The 23,141-nt window shown below is 45.6% G+C and overlaps 1 protein-coding gene across 1 annotated transcript in view; it reads left to right on the forward strand.

Annotated features, from left to right (window-relative positions):
- LOC311238936 (xenotropic and polytropic retrovirus receptor 1 homolog) overlaps positions 1 to 23,141 on the forward strand; it is a 145,267-nt gene that overhangs the window by 69,820 nt on the left and 52,306 nt on the right. The window contains exons 3-4 of the mRNA XM_084327136.1: positions 16,590 to 16,691; positions 16,814 to 17,037. Of these exons, the coding sequence (XP_084183262.1) occupies positions 16,590 to 16,691; positions 16,814 to 17,037 (326 nt within the window). The remainder of the gene's footprint in view (positions 1 to 16,589; positions 16,692 to 16,813; positions 17,038 to 23,141) is intronic.

Below are 23,141 nucleotides of genomic sequence, written 5' to 3' on the forward strand. Positions count from 1 at the left end.
GATCATTAGGACTAAATATGACAAGGCAGGACACTATGATGTTATTATTGTACAGGATGATTAGGACTAAATATGACAAGGCAGGACACTGATGTTATTATTGTACAGGAGCATTAGGACTAAATATGACAAGGCAGGACACTGATGTTATTATTGTGCAGGATCATTAGGACTAAATATGACAAGGCAGGACACTATGATGTTATTATTGTACAGGATCATTAGGACTAAATATGACAAGGCAGGACACTATGATGTTATTATTGTACAGGATCATTAGGACTAAATATGACAAGGCAGGACACTGATGTTATTATTGTACAGGATCATTAGGACTAAATATGATGAGGCAGGACACTATGATGTTATTATTGTACAGGATCATTAGGACTAAATATGACCAGGCAGGACACTATGATGTTATTATTGTACAGGATCATTGGGACTAAATATGATGAGGCAGGACACTATGATGTTATTATTGTACAGGATCATTAGGACTAAATATGACAAGGCAGGACACTATGATGTTATTATTGTACAGGATCATTAGGACTAAATATGACAAGGCAGGACACTATGATGTTATTATTGTACAGGATGATTAGGACTAAATATGACAAGGCAGGACACTGATGTTATTATTGTACTTGAGCATTAGGACTAAATATGACAAGGCAGGACACTGATGTTATTATTGTGCAGGATCATTAGGACTAAATATGACAAGGCAGGACACTGATGTTATTATTGTACAGGATCATTAGGACTAAATATGACAAGGCAGGACACTATGATGTTATTATTGTACAGGATCATTAGGACTAAATATGACAAGGCAGGACACTATGATGTTATTATTGTACAGGATGATTAGGACTAAATATGACAAGGCAGGACACTGATGTTATTATTGTGCAGGATCATTAGGACTAAATATGACAAGGCAGGACACTGATGTTATTATTGTACAGGATCATTAGGACTAAATATGACAAGGCAGGACACTATGATGTTATTATTGTACAGGATGATTAGGACTAAATATGACAAGGCAGGACACTATGATGTTATTATTGTACAGGATCATTAGGACTAAATATGACAAGGCAGGGCACTACTATGATGTTATTATTGTGCAGGATCATTAGGACTAAATATGACATTATCCCTGCTATGATACCGAATTTCCCCAAGGGGATCAATACAGGAATATCTTATCTTAACTTATGTACAAAGCAAGATATAATCAGTTACCGGTAAATGTAAGAAGCAAATCTCTGGATAAAGAGTGGGTATACAACCTCGGAGGACAATTGAACATCAAAAAACCTGTGATGAAAACAAACCTGAAAATAATGTGTATCTCCTCTTATCCTGTGGAATGGGTTAGAGAGGATGAACTAAAATATTGTGAAATCATAAATCAATTCAAATCTAGACAAATAAAATCAATTTTTGATAGGTACAGAAGAGAAGAAGAGCTTTAATTGCATTTAATTAATGAAATTATGAGGCATAAAAAAAATACATATGATATTCTATTATACGTGATTACATTATATAATCATATTAGAATTGATTATTATATTAAACTATATTTACACTATATACTATAATTTTTTTATTTAACCTTTATTTTACCAGGTAGTCACTTGAGATCTCTTTTTCTAGCAAGACCTGGCCGAAACTATAACTATATTTACACTATATACTATTATATTATGGTACTATTATATTTAGGGCTGTCAGTTTATCGCGTTAATTAGATTAATTAATTACACAGCAAATTATCGCGTTATGAAAATTAACATTTTTTTTTATTTATTTATAATATTTTTTTTTTTATCTCATTCATGCCATAATAATGTAGAATACACATTTACAGATTTTTTTTTTTAATATGGTCCATTTGCATGTTCTTGGTATCTATAGGGACATCTATGAATCTCAGGGAATAGTGTCAGAAATACTGTGGGCTAGATCCACAAAGAATGGATTGCACGGTGCAAGTTGCACCCTTACTTACAATTCATTATGAATTGAAAATGGGGGACCCTGATGTAAACAAGACGAAAGTCTTTCTCTGGTCTGCATCCCCTTAACAATTGTGTGTATTGAGCCGTACTGTATTGTACCCATTCTGCAATCTGTTGATAACATTTTCATTAAATCAATCAATCTGCGCTGTGATTGATTGAATGAAAATTTTATTTTGAGTAAATTGTAATGCACCAAATGAGAATATCAATTTTTTTTTTTTTTATCTTTGACTGTGAATAACACCATGCTCAAATTGACCAGACCTGAAAAATCTAAGCAAATTAATAGATGGAAGATGATTAAACGGAAGGTTTTGTAGATATACAGTACTGAATTCTGCCATCCGGACACATGCAATTTGAAATATGATTATAGAATATCAGGCATAAAATGGTTAGGCGATTAAAATGCGATTAATTAGATTAATTAATTACAACTCCTGTAATTAATTAGATAAAAAAAAAAATCGCCTGACGGCACTAATTATATTATATTATATCCATATACTATATATCTTATATCACATTATATATGTGTTGTATACACTATTATATACTGCAGGTATACTATAATACCTATACTGTAATGTGTGCTATATACTGTATATCACTTTATATACATCCATGCCATATAACACTAATGTATGAATAATCATATTTATTCCATAAATACTGTATCATATTTTTTTTTGATCCACTTTTTCTCCCATTTTCTATATTTTCTCCCATCCCAATTTCGTATCATCCAATTCAACCCTCCCCTGTCACGAACGCTGTTTCTTGCCTCCCACAAGCCGGCTGCAATGTGGACTAAGTCATACATAGCACAAGTCCCCTCCGGTACTTGAGGTAACAGCATCTTTTCACCTGCGCAGCTCGATCTCTCAGTGGCGAGGAGTAACGCGTGGGAGGCTCACGCTGCCCCCAACACTTCCTGATTCTACTGCGCAGGCGCACCAACCGACCTGTAGGAGTCGCTGTCCACAACGCCCGATCCCCACCCATCAGTTTCCCACCCCCTAATACGGCCAATGTGTATTAGTATGAACGACCAGCTAAACCGAAAGCAATGTGGAGCGCTGGGCTCGAACAGGCGAGCCCAGCGTCTATGCATTCGTGGCGAGCGCCTTGCCCACTACGCCACATAGCCGCCCTAAATACTGTATCATATTATAAATAATAAGCTGTGTATACCAACTATGGGGTGCTCTTTGCCATGTATATATATGATACAGAGCAATGCTATAAACATCATGTAGTCATACATGTATGAATATGGGTAGGTGTGTATGTATGTAGACAATTGTGCAGGTATATATATGTGTATGGCGTATAGTAATGCATGTATGTAAATGTAAAAAAGAAAAAAAAATCTTCAGGGGTAGGGCCAGACAAGCCTAGTGCTTCTCCCTAGCCCCTTTTTGGACAATGCTGCAATAGCAGCTGGTAAAACATTGGCGATTTATGGAATGACCATTGTTATGTGTCCAATATCCAAAATAAAAATGTACTGAGCTGAACTGACTGCTGGAGCTCAAACCTAAACACAGCAACATACTATAGCGACAGTCCCTGAAAGTACTTTTTACTGTCAATATATTCTGCCTTGTCTATTATCACCGATAGTTAGCTCTATTCACCTTTTGCTATAGTATATTTACCTTGTTAGCATATCCAGCCCTCAATGTAAACAATAACAAATGGAATTTGGGGCAGAAAGGTATAGGGGGCGCACAAATCATACATTGGGGCTTAAAGGAACACTCCAACATTTTAGGAAATACACTTATTTGCCATCTTCCCCATCAGTCAGACGAGAAGATTAACATCAATTTCTTCAATCAGTCCTTGTGCTAAGCTAGGCTAGCTGCTCCCTACTGCTTCCAATCATTGTGCTAAACTAGGCTAGCTGCTCCCTACTGCTTCCAATCCTTGTGCTAAGCTAAGCTAGCTGCTCCCTACTGCTTCCAATCCTTGTGCTAAGCTAGGCTAGCTGCTCCCTACCGCTTCCAGTCCTTGTGCTAAGCTAGGCTAGCTGCTCCCTACCGCTTCCAGTCCTTGTGCTAAACTAGATGTTTGTGATGAATAATATGGTCCATTATATATATATATATATATATATATATATATATATATATATATATATATATATATGACCAGGCAGGGTTTGATCGCTGCCTGAATGACTGGCTGGATGTACTTTGTTCCCTATTTCTTTTTTATCCATCTATTTTATCCATTTCCTCTAAGACCTTCCATGACTAAAAGCCTTGTGTTCCAGCCAGTGGAGAAGCGGGAGGCTGAGACATTATGTCTAAAATGTTTTAGACATTCTAAACTGAATGTTTCTATGACTAAAACACATTATAGTTTGTTACAATGTTAGGGCTTGTGTGCATATAGTGTTTTTTACTGGCAGAAAAGCGCTCGGATGAAGCAGAGCGATGGGAAGAAGTGTTGGGATGAAGTGTGGGGATGAAGCGTTGGGATGAAGTGTTGGGATGAAGTGTGGGGATGAAGCGCTGGGATGAAGTGTGGGGATGAAGTGTGGGGATGAAGTGTTGGGATGAAGTGTTGGGATGAAGCAGGGCGATGGGATGAAGTGTTGGGATGAAGCGCTGGCAGGGTGCTGGGATGAAGTGTTGGGATGAAGCGCTGGCAGGGTGCTGGGATGAAGCGTTGGGATGAAGCGCTGGGATGAAGCGTTGGGATGAAGTGTGGGGATGAAGTGTTGGGATGAAGCAGGGCGATGGGATGAAGTGTTGGGATGAAGCGCTGGGATGAAGCGTTGGGATGAAGTGTGGGGATGAAGCGTTGGGATGAAGTGTTGGGATGAAGCGTTGGCAGGCTGCTGGGATGAAGTGTTGGGATGAAGCGCTGGCAGGCTGCTGGGATGAAGTGTTGGGATGAAGCGCTGGCAGGCTGCTGGGATGAAGTGTTGGGATGAAGCGCTGGGATGAAGTGTTGGGATGAAGCGCTGGCAGGGTGCTGGGATGAAGTGTTGGGATGAAGCGCTGGCCTGGCAGGGTGCTGGGATGAAGTGTTGGGATGAAGTGTTGGGATGAAGCGCTGGCAGGCTGTTGGGATGAAGCGCTGGCAGGCTGCTGGGATGAAGTGTTGGGATGAAGCGCTGGCAGGCTGCTGGGATGAAGTGTTGGGATGGTTGTACAGGGCAGCTCCTAGTGGTCAACAGTGTCAGACTGGTTGTACTGGGCAGCTCCTAGTGGTCAACAGTGTCAGACTGGTTGTACTGGGCAGCTCCTAGTGGTCAACAGTGTCAGACTGGTTGTACTGGGCAGCTCCTAGTGGTCAACAGTGTCAGACTGGTTGTACTGGGCAGCTCCTAGTGGTCAACAGTGTCAGTGTGGTTGTACTGGGCAGCTCCTAGTGGTCAACAGTGTCAGACTGGTTGTACTGGGCAGCTCCTAGTGGTCAACAGTGTCAGTGTGGTTGTACTGGGCAGCTCCTAGTGGTCAAGTGTCGGACTGTGGTTGTACAGGGCAGCTCCTAGTGGTCAACAGTGTCAGACGGTGGTTGTACTAACAGCTCCTAGTGGTCAACAGTGTCAGACGGTGGTTGTACTGGACAGCTCCTAGTGGTCAACAGTGTCAGACTGTGGTTGTACTGGGCAGCTCCTAGTGGTCAACCGTGTCAGACTGGTTGAACAGGGCAGCTCCTAGTGGTCAACAGTGTCGGACTGTGGTTGTACTGGGCAGCTCCTAGTGGTCAACAGTGTCAGACTGTGGTTGTACAGGGCAGCTCCTAGTGGTCAACAGTGTCAGACTGTGGTTGTACTGGGCAGCTCCTAGTGGTCAACAGTGTCAGACTGTGGTTGTACTGGGCAGCTCCTAGTGGTCAACCGTGTCAGACTGGTTGAACAGGGCAGCTCTTAGTGGTCAACAGTGTCGGACTGTGGTTGTACTGGGCAGCTCCTAGTGGTCAACAGTGTCGGACTGTGGTTGTACTGGGCAGCTCCTAGTGGTCAACGGTGTCAGACTGGTTGTACTGGGCAGCTTCTAGTGGTCAACACTAACAGTGTCAGACTGGTTGTACTGGGCAGCTCCTAGTGGTCAACAGTGTCAGACTGGTTGTACTGGGCAGCTCCCAGGTGTGATTGTGTGGAACCGTGTGAAGCAGGGAGGTGTTTACACAGTAAATAATGGTATAAAAAGCTAGTTGTCAGGTGAAATACACCGCTTTAGCAGACATACATGTCACGATGTCATAATGATGATAATAATGACACTTAATGACCCACACAGACTGAAGATAAGGCAGAAAGAGAGGGGATTACTATAGTCTGCTGTGGTGATCTGTCTCTGTCTCTCTCGCTCTCTGTCTATTTATGCATGAGTGTGTGTGTGTGTGTGTGTGTGTGTGTGTGTGTGTGTGTGTGTGTGTGTGGCTTAGACACCTCAATTTAGTTAAATTGGTGTCTTCTCTAAAATCCAGCTGAATCACTCAGTCTGCAGAGTCTGACTCAAAACCGTCTGTTTGTCTGCCTGCCTGTGTGTCTGCCTGTCTGGCTGCCTGTGTGACAACAATAAGAATCCACTATATATAATAATTTCAGTGTTTCCCATACATAGATATATTAGTGTCAGACCCACCACAATATCTAACAGACCCACCACAATATCCGACTGACTACCACAATATCAGACAGACCACCACAATATCAGACAGACCACAATATCAGACAGACCACCACAATATCAGACAGACTCACCACAATATCAGACAGACCACAATATCAGACAGACCACCACAATATCAGACAGACCACCACAATATCAGACAGACCACCACAATATCAGACAGACCCACCACAATATCAGACTGACCACCACAATATCAGACAGACCACCACAATATCAGAGAGACCCACCACAATATCAGACAGACCACCACAATATCAGACTGACCACCACAATATCAGACTGACCCACCACAATATCAGACTGACCACCACAATATCAGACTGACCACCACAATATCAGACAGACTACCACAATATCAGACAGACCCACCACAATATCAGACTGACCACCACAATATCAGACAATTGTCAGGTATGTACAGTACAGACCTCTGCTGAGTTTGTGTATCAAATGCAACCCTAACCCTATCTAACACACCTATCTAAACAGAGAGTCCCTGTTTCTGTCTCTATGCTTCATATCACTGATGTTAAGGGTTCGACAACAGACTGTTAGGGCTAGACAAGTGTTTATTATTAAGAGTCAGATAGTCCTAACAGTGTTTATTAACTCATTCTGCGCCAGTCACGAGAAAAATCGGGTTAACTTGCCCAACCGTTCAGCGCCAATCACGAGAAAACTTGGGTTTTAATCGTTATTTCTTTTATTAGCTATATCCATTCATTTTTCATCCATCCAGCCTGATGTTATCATTGGGAATGGGTCTGAGCTTGCAAAAGGGCAAATACCGCCGCCTACGCCTTCCAGCTGGTATTGCACTCCATTAGAAATGGCGTAGTTTCTTTTCTGGGCCGATCTGAGCCGTGCGGGCGGGGTTTAAATACTCCGGCACGACTAGCGTTTACAAACGATACATCTGCGATGCTGCCCCCCCCCCCTTCATATACAATGCCGGACAATGTGGGACGGACCTCCACAAGCAGTATTTGGAATGGCGATCAGATAATTGGATTATTTTTTTTGCATTACATCATAGTAGAGCCATATGAAATCCGTTTTATTTTTTTCCAAATTCCATTTAATTTTTTTCCAAATTCCGTTTTTTCCGTTTTAATATTTCAGAATTCTGTATTTTGCTTTGTACGCTCATTTTACCATCAGAAATAGTGTCTAATAAGTGGGAATGAATAAATGTCCACAATTTAAGTAAGGGATAATGTATGGCTACGAGGTCATTGTCGCAAAATAATTGACCGACACGGAGTTTAAAATACCGAGGCGCCGCGCCGAGGTGTTTTAAACGTAGTGAAGGTCAATTATTTTGCGACAATGACCGAGTAGGCTATACATTATCCCGCTTATTACATGGCTAACTTACTAACAATATACCTAATTCATTTGACAAATCGCAGTTGTTCTGTGGCTCTGTCAGCCCAAATAAAGTGATTATTATTATCGCGGGCAGCCAGCTCTGTTCTGGCTCCGCTGACACTCCGCTGTCAGTGCAGCGCTATACATTATCCCGCTTATTACATGGCTAACTTACTAACAATATATCTAATTCATTTGACAAATCGCAGTTGTTCTGTGGCTCTGTCAGCCCAAATAAAGTGATTATTATTATCGCGGGCAGCCAGCTCTGTTCTGGCTCCGCTGACACTCCGCTGTCAGTGCAGCGCGGCAGGTGTGTCTGATTTGCTGCACTGATGTGGGCTTGATTGCCAACAGCTGCGCACTGCGGTCATTATTGAAAAAACAGCGGTCATTATTGAAAAATAATGACCGCTGTCGGGGGGCTGTTGACCAATCACAAGCAAGCATTTCGGCGAATGTGAAAACGCCATGTAATAATAAGATATAACAGTCCATTTAATAGGGCTGTCTTAAATACTTCGAAGCTTCGTTCGATGGGCATGGGATTCGAATATGAAAATAAAATTAGATTATTGAAAAAATAAAAATTATCTATATTTTTGCAAAATCAACTCTGCCTCTCTTTGTTAACTACAACAAGCAATGCTGTTTGTTATTTAAGATGAGGTCGGACTCGGCACTGACAGATTTGTGTTCATTGTGCTGCTTTTATAAAGCCTCAAATGACGGCTTACAATATTTCATGAAAGCAAAGTGTTTTGTTTGTCTAAGATTTAAAAAGGTTTAAACTTTACAGCACTGACAAAGTTGAACACAGTACAAGTCCCACAACATAAAAAAAAAAAGTAAAAAAAAAAAACGTTTTTAATTTAATTTTTTTTTATAGTTGATTCCATTTTTATTGCTCAATTCCGAGATTCCGTCCGCGATTCCGTGATCGCGGATTCCATATGGCTCAGAGACCAGGTAAGGACTCTATATATACAATCTTGCGTTGATCTGATATTTCTTTCTACCGCGATCGAAGCTGTCTGTGTGTGCTGTGTGGCTTTTTACCGTTGGCTGCGGTGGGGCGGGGCGAGCGCCCCGCTACGAGAGCCATTTCATGTATGCACGAGGAAGGATAATAATGATAATCTAGCGTTGATTTCAGGAAGATTCGATAATCCGGCGAAAAATGACAACGTGATAAGTGTATTCCAGTGTTGAAATGGCGCTGCAACGACCGGCTGCCTTTCTGTTCGCTCCGTCGAGACTGTGCTTACTTTTGTTAATATTTATAGTTTTAAGAGTTTTGTCTGTACCAACAGTAGGTGCATTTAATGTGTATGACCGTCAGTCACTTATAGACATCGGATTACGGGAAACTTACCGATTGGATTACTCACTGGACCAGCTTTCCGAACCGCAACAATGGCCTGAGGAGATTCTCCGGAGAATGGGACCAGATCCTGATCCCGGGAACAAAGGAACCAGACGGCGTGGGAAGAGAGCTGGGATCCGTAACAGGCTGAGATCCAGACGCCACCGAACGCCATTACCCAGTATATTGCTAGCCAATGTACAATCAATTGACAATAAATTGGACGATATCCGAGCAAGGATTCAATACCAAAGAGACGTCAGAGACTGCAACGTTCTCTGCTTCACCGAGACGTGGCTGGCGCCGGACGTTCCAGACCACGCAATCCAACCGGCCGAACACTTCTTTATCCACCGCAAGGATCGTACAGCAGAGTCCGGTAAACAACGTGGAGGAGGTATTGCCTTCATGTTTAACAACAATTGGAGCGATCCAACTAACGTGAAGGAATTATCCAACCACTGCTGCCCAGACCTGGAATATATAACCATCAAGTGTCGTCCTTTCTTCCTCCCGAGGGAGTTAACGGCGATCATCCTTGTAGGAGTGTATATTCCACCGCAAGCCAGTAACAACGGCGCGCTCTCCAGACTCCACGACGAGGTAAATAGAATACAAGCGGCGAACGTTAACGCCGCCATTTTAGTGCTGGGTGATTTCAATAGCGCCAATCTGAGAAAGGTATTACCTGACTTCTATCAGCATGTGACTTGCAACACCAGAGGCGGTAACATCCTAGATCACTGTTACACGCAATTTAAAGGTGGCTACAAGGCTCATTCTGATAGTGGCTTTGGTAAATCAGATCACGCGTCCATTTTTCTTTCACCAATGTACAAACAGAGAATCAAAAGTACTCCTGTAGTCTCGCGAGAAGTGCAGAAATGGGATTTGACGTCAGAGGAGACGCTCCAGTCTGCGTTTGACTGCACAGACTGGAACATTAACAGATAACATTAATGTCTACACGGAGACAGTGCTGGACTATGTTTGTACTTTGGTGGAAGAAACAATCCCCACTACCAAAATGAGAGTTTACCCAAATCAAAAACCCTGGGTAGACAAATCCGTCCGTGAAGCTCTGAGAGAGCGCACCAAAGCATACAACGACGGCCTAGTGGCAGGCAACATGAATGACCACAAGGTGGCGCGATACAACGTAAGGAGGACAGTGTCCGAGGCCAAACGGCGCTACAGGGATAAAATTGAACTCCAGTTTGAACAAGCTGACTCTAGAGCTATGTGGCAGGGGCTCAAAACGATGACAGACTACAAAGGCGCCTCCCTCAAACTGAACAGTGACATCTCCTTAGCAAATGACCTCAATACCTTCTATGCGAGGTTTGATGCTGGTAATAACAACACCAGCTCACAAGCCACGGCAATGGGGGGGGGGGTCGGCTGCTGATGGAGGCGCAGTGTTCAGGGTAACAGAGCATGAGGTGAGGCGGACCTTTAAAAAAGTGAATATCAGGAAGGCAGCAGGTCCGGACGGCATCCCCGGCCGCGTCCTAAAAGTCTGTGCCGACCAACTGGCCCCAGTATTCACTGACATATTTAACCTGTCCTTAGAACAGGCTGTCATCCCCACCTGCCTGAAGAAGTCCACTATTATCCCTGTACCCAAAAAATCCAAGCCTGCTTGCCTCAACGACTACCGCCCTGTAGCTCTCACCTCCATAGCCATGAAGTTCTTTGAGAAGCTAGTAAAGGGCTACATCTGCTCCTCCCTCCCCATCAACATGGACCCCCTGCAATTTGCATACCGCCCCAACAGGTCCACGGAGGACGCCATAGCCCATGTGCTGCACACAGCAGCATCACACCTGGACAAGAGGCAGGGGAACTATGTGAGAATGCTATTCATCGACTACAGCTCGGCATTCAATACCATAGTCCCCTCCATACTCATAGCCAAGCTCAGGGACCTGGGCTTGAACTATGACCTCTGCCAGTGGGTCTTGGACTTCCTGACTGGCAGACCCCAGGTGGTGAGAGCAGGCAACTGCACCTCCTCATCCATCACCCTCAACATAGGGGCCCCCCAGGGCTGTGTTCTGAGTCCCCTCCTCTACTCCCTGTACACACACGACTGTGTGGCTCAGCGGAGTAGCAATACAATCATCAAATTTGCTGACGACACAGTGGTGGTGGGCCTGATCTCTGCCAACGACGAGAGGGCCTACCTGGAAGAGGTCAAGGTCCTGGCGGGATGGTGCCAGGAAAACAGCCTCTCCCTGAACGTCAGCAAAACAAAGGAGATGATTGTGGACTTCAGGAGGTCGGGGGTCAAGGACTACAGCCCCCTCAGCATCGACGGGGCACCGGTTGAGAGAGTCAACAGCTTTAAGTACCTCGGAGCCTACATATCCGAGGACTTGACATGGACCACACACATTGACAGTGTTGTGAAGAAGGCACAACAACGCCTCTACTTCCTCAGGCGCCTAAGGAAGTTCCAAGTCAGTCAGAAGATCCTTAAGAACTTCTACTCATGTACAATAGAGAGCATCTTGACCGGCAACATCACCTCCTGGTTTGGGAATAGCACTGCACAAGACCGAAGCAGACTACAAAGAGTGACACGTTCAGCCGAACGCACAATTGGAGGGGGGCTCCCCACCCTCCAGAACATTTACAACAAGCGTTGCAAGGGCAAGGCTAAGAGAATCATTAAAGACTCCAGTCACCCGAACAACTGCCTCTTTGAACTGCTGCGGTCAGGCAAGCGATACCGGAGTCTCAAGGCGAGCACAGAAAGACTCAGAAGAAGCTTCTATCCCCAGGCCATCAGGCTGCTAAACGAACAATGAACACTACACAACAACAACCACCAAACGCACATAGCACACACATCCACACGCACACACTCACTTTAAACAAACACACTGTAGCACCCACTCCACACACTTTATAGCACACACCCACTTTAAACAAACACACTGTAGCACCCACTCCCCACACTTTATATTTATTGATGAAGGATTGCACTACAACTCGTACACCTTACTGTAAATTGTACCTAAATTGTACCTCATCCCATTTCTGCTTTGCACTATATAGTACTGTACATTAGTACACTGCATAGTATTGTATATTATATGGTAACTCAGAACATTGTACATATGTCTATACCGAACACTGTGACCTCATTTTCTTCTTCTAAATTACATGCTATACTATGTTATTTGATACTATCTTGTCTAGCACAGTCTCTGGAGCGTAACAGTAAGAAGCATTTTGTATGAAAGTATTCTGTACTTCTGTATGACAACTATTAAAGAAACTTGAAAACTTGAAAACTTCCACTAAAACGCTATTATCGCGTCTTTTCCTGGAATTACTCAGAAGCACCCAAACTATATTCATATTCAAAACGGTATAAAATGGAAATGGGTGCGTCACGCGATTGGGCGCACATGTCACATGACCAGAAATGTCAATGGCCAATCAGATCGCACCAGAAACGTCAGTGGCCAATCAGAGCGCAGAACGCGAACGCGGAACTGGAAATCCGTTGGTAAAAGTATTCAGGCTACCGTTATGGCTGGGTTACCACCAGTAGGACTGAGTTACCGGTAGGGCTGGGTTACCGGTAGGGCTGGGTGACCGGTACCCGATTCCATATGATTTAAATTCACATGGTCCCAATTTGAGTTATTTTGATTGGACTCAATATGGATTCCATTAGGGCTTGACAACGCTGGTTTCAGGGGGTCAGCACCTACTGCTGTCAAAAGATGTTGATGAGTGATGAATTTGGTGAATTTCCCCAAGGGGATCAATAAAGTAACAACATATCTTATTTTATGAGTTCCCATAGTAGTTCAGCAGAAACTAGAGAAGGAACACGCCAACATTAAATTCCATCTGCCGTCTAGATACAGATTTCCTCTCTGCGTTCAGTAGAAAGATATCCGGCTACAAGCTAGCCTAGCTCAGCACAAATTACTGGAAGTGGATACGGACCAGCTAGCCTAGCTCAGCACAAACGACTGAAAGTGGATACGGACCAGCTAGCCTAGCTCAGCACAAATGACTGGAAGTGGATACGGACCAGCTAGCCTAGCTCAGCATAAATGACTGGAAGTGGATACGGACCAGCTAGAGAGGAAATTGGTATCCGTCTTCTTGTCTGACTTGTTGATAAGATGGTAAGCTAATTTCTCAATAATGTTGACGTGTTCCTTTTTAAGAGTCGATTATTTTCAAATGAAACAATTCTACATAGATTTTTTTTTTTTATGTTCTAGCCCTAGTGACCAGCAAACAGCCGAGGCCTGTGTGTACCTGTATAGTGTTGTGATTGTATGTACTCTACTGTAGTACTGTGTAGTGTTGCGATTGTATGTACCATACTGTAGTACTGTGTAGTGTTGTGATTGTATGTACCGTACTGTGTTGTGATTGTATGTACCATACTGTAGTACTGTGTGTACCTGTGTAGTGTTGTGGTTATATGTACCCTACTGTAGTACTGTGTGTAGCTGTGTAGTGTTGTGGTTGTATCATGTACCCTACTGTAGTACTGTGTGTAGCTGTGTAGTGTTGTGATTGTATGTACCATCTCTGCTGTTACCTTCTGTACTACTGTGCCTCCTGCTGGTCAGAACAGGGTGGTGCATTCAGCCGGTGGCACTAGAACATGATGGTTCCCAAAGTAAGGTCCAGGGACCTCCACGGCCCCTTGATGGGTCCCCAGAACCAGTTTGAATGTCACTGAAGTGTCACTGACTAGAGGTTAGCAGCACAATGACAGAAGTACTACTCTATCACTCTGTCACTCTCTCCACTGTCTCCCCGCCTGCAGTACACAACTGACATGGAAGTGTTTGGTTGCTGGGTCTGGTTGGTGTGTTCTGGCCTGGTTGCTGGGTCTGGTCTGGTATAGTCTGGTCTGGTCCGGTGTGTTCTGGTCTGGTTTCTGGGTCTGGTATGGTCTGGTTGCTGCCGGGTATGGTCTGGTCCGGTGTGTTCTGGTCTGGTTGCTGGGTCTGGTTGGTGTGGTCTGGTCTAGTTGCTGGGTCTGGTTGCTGGGTCTGGTTGGTGTGTTCTGGTCTCTGCTGGGTCTGGTCTGGTATGGTCTGGTCCGGTGTGTTCTTGTCTGGTTGCTGGGTCTGGTCTGGTATGGTCTAGTCCGGTGTGTTCTGGTCTGGTTGCTGGGTCTGGTTGGTCTGGTCTGGTGTGTTCTGGTTCCTAGTGATGCAACAAACTAGGGCTGTCTTAAATACTTCGAAGCTTCGTTCGATGGCACAAGCTTCGAACATTAAAAAAAAGTTTAATTTTTTTTTTTAATTTTTTTTTTAATTTTTACTTCTGTGTGTGTGTGTGTGTGTGTGTGTGTGTGTGTGTGCATGTGGCCATTGGGTGGGGCCGGGGGACAAATACACTGGAGGAAAGTAACCCAACTCAGCACTGCCCAAATTATATCATCACTATTGCCTGTTTGAACACATATACACCACCTACACGCCTATTCTCAGTCCTTGCCCCACAATGGTGGAATGAACTACCCACCCCAGTTAGGACAGCCGAATCCCATCCAATCTTTCGCCGTCGACTAAAGATGCACGTCTTCAACCATTATCTGAAAAAAAAATAAAAAAAATCGAACCCTAACTAACCTTACTGTCATGCACTTGTCCTAATAAACTAACCTACACTGTAACACGCAACACTTTGATGAATATTGTTACTCAGCTGATAGAGTTGTATCCTTCCTGATGACCTGTCGTATAGAACTTGTAAGTCGCTTTGGATAAAAGCATCAGCTAAATGACTAAATGTAAATGTGAATGTAAATGCCTTGTAGAATTCCACACATAAGAAAGAAAGATACTGGGATGAATAAACAAAATAGGAAATAAAATGTAGAAATGCATGCAATACATAAATAAATATGAATCTCCATATCGCTGCTGTCGGGACAAAACCTCATAACTCCAAAAACCCAACTTTTCAGCAGATGAAAAAAACTAACACATATTTGAGGGTGAATAGAGTTAGGAGGTTTAGACAGATGATCGGTTTAATGCTTTCCCATTGTTTAAACTTTGTAAAACCCACACACACATATGGAGGATGATCTACGGAGTTGATTTATATAATTAAAAAAAATTAAAAAAAAAATGGAGTTATGAGGTTTTGTCCCGACAGCAGCGATATATGAAATAGAACATTTAGATAAGGTGCTACTGAGATGTTTTGGTGAGTTCTTTGTTTTTTTGTGGAAGTAGCCCTTCTTAAAAATGCATGAACATTCACTGATAATTGGTCTGTAGTGGAGTCTACAAGGTCTACATTGCCGGACCATGTAGAATCCGGACCTTGTAGACTGACATAATTCTGTGCATAGTTTAGTCTACACAGGCCATATTTCAAATAATCAAAAATACTTCATTCATCTTAAACATTCTTGATTTGGGGGATTGGTAGTTCCCATGAAATCTGAAGTTGTTCAAACGACAACAGCGATCCACCTTGAATTAAATCACACTGTGTTGGCTGCGTCACAGTCACGAAAGGGGCTACTTAATTCATTAATACAATCCACTTTATTTATAGAGCACATTTAAAAACAACAAAGTTTACCAAAGTGCTGTACAAGTCCCACAACATAAGATTTAAAAAAAAAATATATATATATATATATATATATATATATATATATATATAAAAAAGAAAAAAAATGTAATTCGAAGCTTCGAATTAAAATCGAAGCTCTGCCCCGAAGCTTCGATTGCCAAAAAAAATTCGAAGGTCAGCCCTACAACAAACCAACATGCCCTCTAATTGATCTTCCTTAATGAGGATTTGTGTAATTGTTTCATAGTTTGAAATGAATGCTTAATGCTTTTGTGTCTCCTCTCTTTTCTTCTCTACTCTATTGTCCCCTCCTGTCCACCCCTGTCCCCACTCCTCTACTCTACTCTCTTCTCTCTTCCTTTTCTCTCCCCCTCCCTTCCCCATCTTCTTTCCTATCTTCTCCCCTCTTATCCTCTCCTCTACTCTCTCCTCTTCTCTCCCCCTCTCCCATCCTCTCCTCTCCTTTTCTCCTCTCCTCCCCTGCCATTCTTTCCTCACCACTCTCATCTGCTCCTCTCTCCTCAACTCCTTTACTCTCCTCTCCCCTCTTCTCCTCTCCTACAGTGACAGATGAAGACACGGTTAAGAGGTACTATGCCAAGTTTGAGGAGAAGTTCTTCCAGACCTGTGAGAAGGAGCTGGCCAAAATCAACACTTTCTACTCAGGTAAATGTTACCACTGTGCTCCTATTCGCTTCTAAATGAAGAGAAATCAACACATTCTACTCAGGTAAATACTAAAGGCATGTGCTCTGATTGGCTCCCCCCCCCCTCTCTCTCTCTCTTAGAAAAACTTGCTGAGGCCCAGCGGCGATTCGCCACGCTGCAGAATGAGCTCCAGTCCTCATTGGACGCTCAGCGGGAGAGCTCCGCCAATGCGCGTGGCCTACGGAGACGGAAGACAGTGTTTGCCCTGTCACAACAGGAGAGATGTAAACACAGAAACATCAAAGACCTTCAGCTAGCCTTCTCCGAGTTCTACCTGAGCATCATATTACTACAAAACTACCAGGTATTATACAACGGCATGCAAATTTCTCTATTCTGATTGGCTGAAACAGTCCATTTACACGTATGTATCCTTCATAATCCACGCTCCTGGTCCCAGGACCCGCCCACCACCGAATCACATCACTCCGCCGGATCACTCCGTCGGAAAAAACAAGATGGCGGACAATAATCTTTAACAAATGGATATGTTGATAGCGTCATAACGACTAAATATAAAGCGATTCTGTCAAGGGGAACGTGTTAGTATTTTAAACAATGTTGGATGATGTAATTGATGGGTCTTGACTCAATCTAGAACAAAAGAAAAATCGCGGATTGATTGATAGATTAATTGATTGATTTAAATTTCTTCCTTCCTACTTTCCGACTGCAGCGTTCTCTCTCACACTGTCCGACGCTGGGCTGGCGTACCCACAAACACACACATACACACACACACACACACACACACACACACACACATACACACACACACGCACACACACACTGTGACACACACACACACACACACACACACACACACACACGCACACACACACACACACACTCCTGTCTGCAACAGCGGGGCGGGGGAGTCAGACTGAGAGAGAAGCAGCGCTGTTTTAAGTGAGCATGGTCTATTGAATTGATTGATTGGTTGATTGCTAATTTTATTACTGTACCCCTGGTTTCCAACTGGTTAAGTTTAGGCTAAAAGAAATAAATAAAAAAATAGGGCGAAGAAAACGTTTTTTTCCTATAGGGCAAAGAAAACGTTTTAATAAATTTTCAATCAATCATTCCAATAATACACAGTTGGATGTGTTAGTTGGTTGGATGCACTTCAAGCTGCTTCCACATGAGGCAACTTCTCTCAATCATTCCAATAATACACAGTTGGATGTGTTAGTTTGGTTGGATGCACTTCAAGCTGCTTCCACATGGAGTTGTGGGAACTACTTTTTCTGGCGGATGGTTTTTTCAATAAATCTTCGATTAATGTGTGTTTATTGTATAGAAATAAGGTTGGATGAATCTGGCAGTTGTATAAAAGCTTTACACCACGTGCAGTCGTGATTTGTGACCAATAAACCATGCCTAGGGGGGTCTAACGACCCTCGGCTGCGCCTCGGGCCTAACAACCACCCCTAGGCATGGTTTATTGGTCACAAACCACTCCTGCGTGTGATGTAATGCTTAATTACAATACTCCTACTACTACTACAACAGCTAGCCTTCTCCGAGTTCTACCTGAGCCTCATATTACTACAAAACTACCAGGTATTACAATTAGGGCTGGGACTTTCGCATTAATTTAGATTAATTAACTACAGAAAGAATTAAAAGTAAAACAAATTGATGCATTTAATCGCATGATGATTTTTCTTTATTGTGTAAGAATGTTACCTTTCAAAGGAGACCAGACTCATGCATGTGCTATAAGTATAAAGTATAATAAATCGCAAATGACAAGACAAACAATACAGTAACAGTAATTGTAACTGAGGGGTTACAAAACCCTGACTGTATTAAAGATTGTGATAGATTAAACCACTGCTAGTTATGTACTTTAATTACTGGCCAGACAGTACATCAAATATAGATGGTGAACACCCACAAGAACACGGCATTGACACAGAAATACTATTGGAGGGTAATTTATTATTATTAGGCAACGTTAGGTTACAGAATGAGAATTAGGGTCGCGCTTGTATGGCGAAGAATATACGTAAAGTCAGTCAAGAGCATAAGTCACTAAGAATAGCAGGAATCCTACGATGGGTCTAAGTTGACGCCACCTATTGTATAGTAGCAATTATATAGGGCAACACTGGTACCGACTGGAGACAATGGGTTCCCTCCGGGGTGTAAGGCCTGGAGGGTAGAGGAATGTTCGGGTACTCCGTCTGATTCAATGATGAATAAAGAGACTCCAGGTACAGGAGTCGGTCCTTGTAAACTCCCTTGATCAGCAGCAAAAGCAATAGTTGTAATCCAAATGCCCGACAGCATTGATGACAGCCAGCCAGCCCCGTCCACGAGGCAGGCCCGAGTTGTAATCCTCACGAGGTTGAATCCCAAACGATAGTGGAAATCAACGATGCTCTTCTCCGGTGGTTCTGACATGCCTGAAACTCGCCCATTGCACCTGTCTGAGTGCGAGACTGCCTGGAGCCTTCGTCAGGGGGCATTATTCATAGGGAAAGTGAATGTAACTATGATTTACACGCAGGCTTAAAGGGATATACCGTGTATATATAAATAATATACAAAGTATATAAAACAATAAATGCAGATTCTCAACTTTAATCTGGCCCTTCACAACAGCCGCCTCCTAATTAGTCCGCACCTAATTAGTTAAGGGAGATAGATTAATAGTCCAGTCAACTGCTCAATGTCTGTTGTGGGGAGTAGGGCAATCTACAAAGTCAGTGGGTCATGATCGTCATCAGGGGAGTCAGGGAGCCTCGGCAACTCTATCAGCCTCGCCACGGGTCGGGTGTAGGTCCGCCCCTGGACAATAACTTCGGCCGCTCTGACCTTTCCGTCTGCACCAGTGATCACTTTGCTTACGCGGCCGGCCGGCCACATAGCTCGGGGTAGTGACTGGTCTATGATCATAACGACTGTGTCCACTTTTAAGTTGTCCCTGTCCTTGACCCGCTTCTGACGGGCTGGAAGGGATGGTAGGGAGCTTAGGAGGAAGCGGGCCTGAGACTGGTTGATCTGTGCTTGGCTGTGTCTCCACATCCTCCGTCTGTTCCTCTTGTTCGGTCTGTACCCCGTCTGAGGAGGGGCCGGTTCCGGCCGCCCCATCAAGAAGTCGTTTGGGGTGCTGGGTTCGAGGTCAGCTACGTCGCTTGGAGTGCAGCTGAGGGGGGTGGAGTTCGGAACTCCCTCTTCTTGGGCCCACGGTTCTCTCACAGGCCTCTCGTCTAATGTCAATCGCCTCTCAACGGGCTGTACGAGAGAGTGGCCGGTGTCGCTCACCTTTGTGTGCAGGCAGCGTGTAGACGTGGGTTGACTGTCAAGTCCGTAGAGGGGGCCCTGGAGCGTCCACCCCAGTCGGGTCTGAACCGCGACTGGGCATCCTTTGGGTCTGATGTGGGCCGCCTCAATTGGGAGAATGAGGTCCGCGTGGTCGGAGCCTATGAGCAGGGTCGGTGTGGCGCCATCGATAAGCGGTATAGGTAGTCTGCGTAGGTGCTCGTACTTCGCCATCAGCTGTGGGATGGGGTAGTTGTAGCTTGACAGACCTATGTCATGGCCTGTAAATGCTTTAGTGATGCTGTACCGCTTCTCGGGCTGCCCGACCGCTGCTATTTTGAAGGAGACATTTTCACCCTTTATGGTCTTCCGGTCTCTTCTAATGGTACGGATTGTCATTGTTTCTTTGGCACCCCGCAGGCCCAACTGGGCTGCGGCGGAAGCGAGGAGGAGAGTCTTTTCAGACCCATCGTCTAGGACGGCGTAAGTGTCCAGGACCTTGTCCTCGTAACTCAGGAGCACTCTGACCACTTTGATGAGCACTCGGGGGCTCCCGCTATGCTGGTCTATGTGGAGCACTCCTGTTGGTGGGTTGCCTTGTCGGGCTAGTCTTTTCTTGTGGGCCTCGCGCAGTGTATCGCAGCGAGCGTGGTCCTGTGTGTTCGTCCTACTCCACTGATCCATTTCGGCGGGGGTCAGTTTCTGGTAGGCTTCACACCGTGACATGGAGTGTCCGCTGCGGCAGTAAGTACACCAGGGGGGGGGGCCATGAATCTTCTGTAGTGGTGCCGACTCGCGGTAGTCCGAGTAGCACCGTGACTCCCAGTGTCTGCTGTAGCAGTCAGGACACCAGGGGGGGGGTCCAGGACTGGTTTGTGGTGACACCGCCTCGGCCTGGTACATCACTGTGACGGGCTTACTTTGTTGTCCTGGCGGACGCTTGTTGCTGTCGTGCAGGACCTCCAGGTGGGCGCCGTCGCACTTGCTGCATCTTTTCTTTAGGCGGCACTCAGCTGCCATATGGCTGCGCGCGCAGCGGAAGCAGCGGCGGTTCGCTTTGATCCACTGACTCACTTCGTCAGCAGTCAGCTTCTTAAAGGTGTCACATTGAGACAGCCAATGTTCATTTTCACAGTACTGACAGACAGCCTTCCACTTCTCCTTGACGTGGGTGTTGTGGCTCGTCTGCCGTGGCTCAACCTCGGCTTGGTGCATAACTGTCACGGACCGGCGGTTGTCGTTGAACCTTCTCAGTCCATCTCTAGGGTCAGAGCCACTCCACACGAATGTGTCCAATCGTAGACTGCTAACTTCCCTGGCGAGGAAATCAGCTAGGTCTAGGAGGGATGGTTCTGGGCCGTTGGGGTCACTGTGGTCTCTGCCGCCGAAAACGCTCTTGACGGGCTGGAGGGAGCTTCTCCAGTATCCGCTCCACGTTAGAATTTGCATACAGTTCATGTCTCCCCTTCTCCTTTTGGGACCCCAGCATCCCCACGAGGGATTGTACCTTGATAGAGAGGTCATCCAGTGCTCTATTGTCTTTGGCTGGGGGGAGGCGGTCGATCTCTCGTATTTCTTGGATCACGTAATCCCATATGCGTCCATAGCGCTGGTCGAGGGCCACCAGAGCCGCGGAGTATGGGGTGCTTGAGTTGGAATATGCCAGCGCTATGTTATGCGCTCTGGGCACCTTGAGATGCTTGAGGAGGATGGCATATTTGTACGACTCGTCGGAGACATCGGACATCATAGTCTCCAAACACATGCGTAATTCCGTGTACTGTGCTCTGTCCTCGCGCGTAAAGTCTGGGAACGTCGGTGTGCCAAGGTACGATGCCATGGATGGCTGGGACACCGATGAGCGTAGGGGGAGAGGCCTCCTGGGCGAGTCTCCCCGTACGTGGGGTCGTGGGTTAGTGCTGGGTGGGTACCAGAGGCCGGGCCCCCAGGTGCTGCTCCTCGGTGCTGACTGTGTATTAAACTCAACCTTGGTTTGGGTCGGGTGTTCGTAACGCAGTGGCTCGGGGCTGAAGTCGGGGCTGTACTGGGCCTCCTGGTCCAGAGTACGTTCTTGCTGGTGGGCTTGACATTCCTCCTCTTCCTCTTCCTCTTCTAGGTCCTGGAGTCTTCTAGTCAGTCTCTCGGCGACGTAGGCCGGTTCTTCCCGTTGGCTGGGTCCCGTATGGACCGGTCGGGGAGGGGGCTCGGCGACGTAGGCAGGTTCTTCCTGCTGGCTGGGTCCCGTGTAGTCTGGTCGGGGAGAGGGCTCGGCGACGTGAACAGGTTCTTCCTGCTGGCTGGGTCCCGTGTAGATGTGTCGGGGAGGGGAAGGTGCCCTCGACCCGTGTCGTGATGATCTCCGGGAGCTCCGCGTGGAGGAGTGGGGGGTAGCCCTCTGGATCAATTGTTCTATCATCTGCGCCTGCAGGCGGTCCCGCTCCGCTTCGCGCTGTGCATTGGCGGCGGCGCGCTGTGCATCGCGTTGCGCGTTGGTACGGTCTCGCTGAATGGTTTCTTCAGCCTGGAGGCGCCTCTCTTCCAGTCTGATGGTCATCGCTGTGTCGGCCTGGAGGCGACTCTCTTCTAGTCGGATGCGTTCTCGCTCGTTCTGTTGTTGCGCCTGGAGGCGTTCTCGTTCCACTGCAGAGTGTTCACGCTCACTAAGTGTCTGTGCTTGGAGACGGTCTCTTTCGGTTGAAGCTGTCAGCGTGGCGATTAAGGCTTGCGCCAGTCTCTGGTCAGCCTCGCTGGGGGATGACACCGATGGAGGTGATCGGGCGTTGACAGGGCTTGGTGGAGACCTGTTCTCCTGGCGCGCTCCGAGGTCTATCTCCTGGGCGCGGTTCTCTTCTCGTGGTTGCGCGCCGAGGGCTGTCTCGGGTACGCGCTCTTGGGTTGGTTGTGCACCGGGGTCTATCCCTGGAGTGCTTTCTTTATCCTGGAGCGCTCCGGGGTCTATCCCGGTGACGCTGTCTGGAGGTATAGTCACGTCATGTCCCGCTTGGTCCCCCCGTGAGCTAAGTCAGTTTTGTTTGAACCCTCTGGGGTCTCTACTGGCGGGGCCGCCAAGTCGATAGGAGTGGGCATGCTTAAACTATCCGTTTTATTCGTATTTAACGTCCGTTTAGATAAGCTAGG

This window comes from Notolepis coatsorum (genome assembly GCF_963971535.1).
Source record: "Notolepis coatsorum genome assembly, chromosome: 13".
NCBI classification, from domain to species: Eukaryota; Metazoa; Chordata; class Actinopteri; order Aulopiformes; family Paralepididae; genus Notolepis; species Notolepis coatsorum.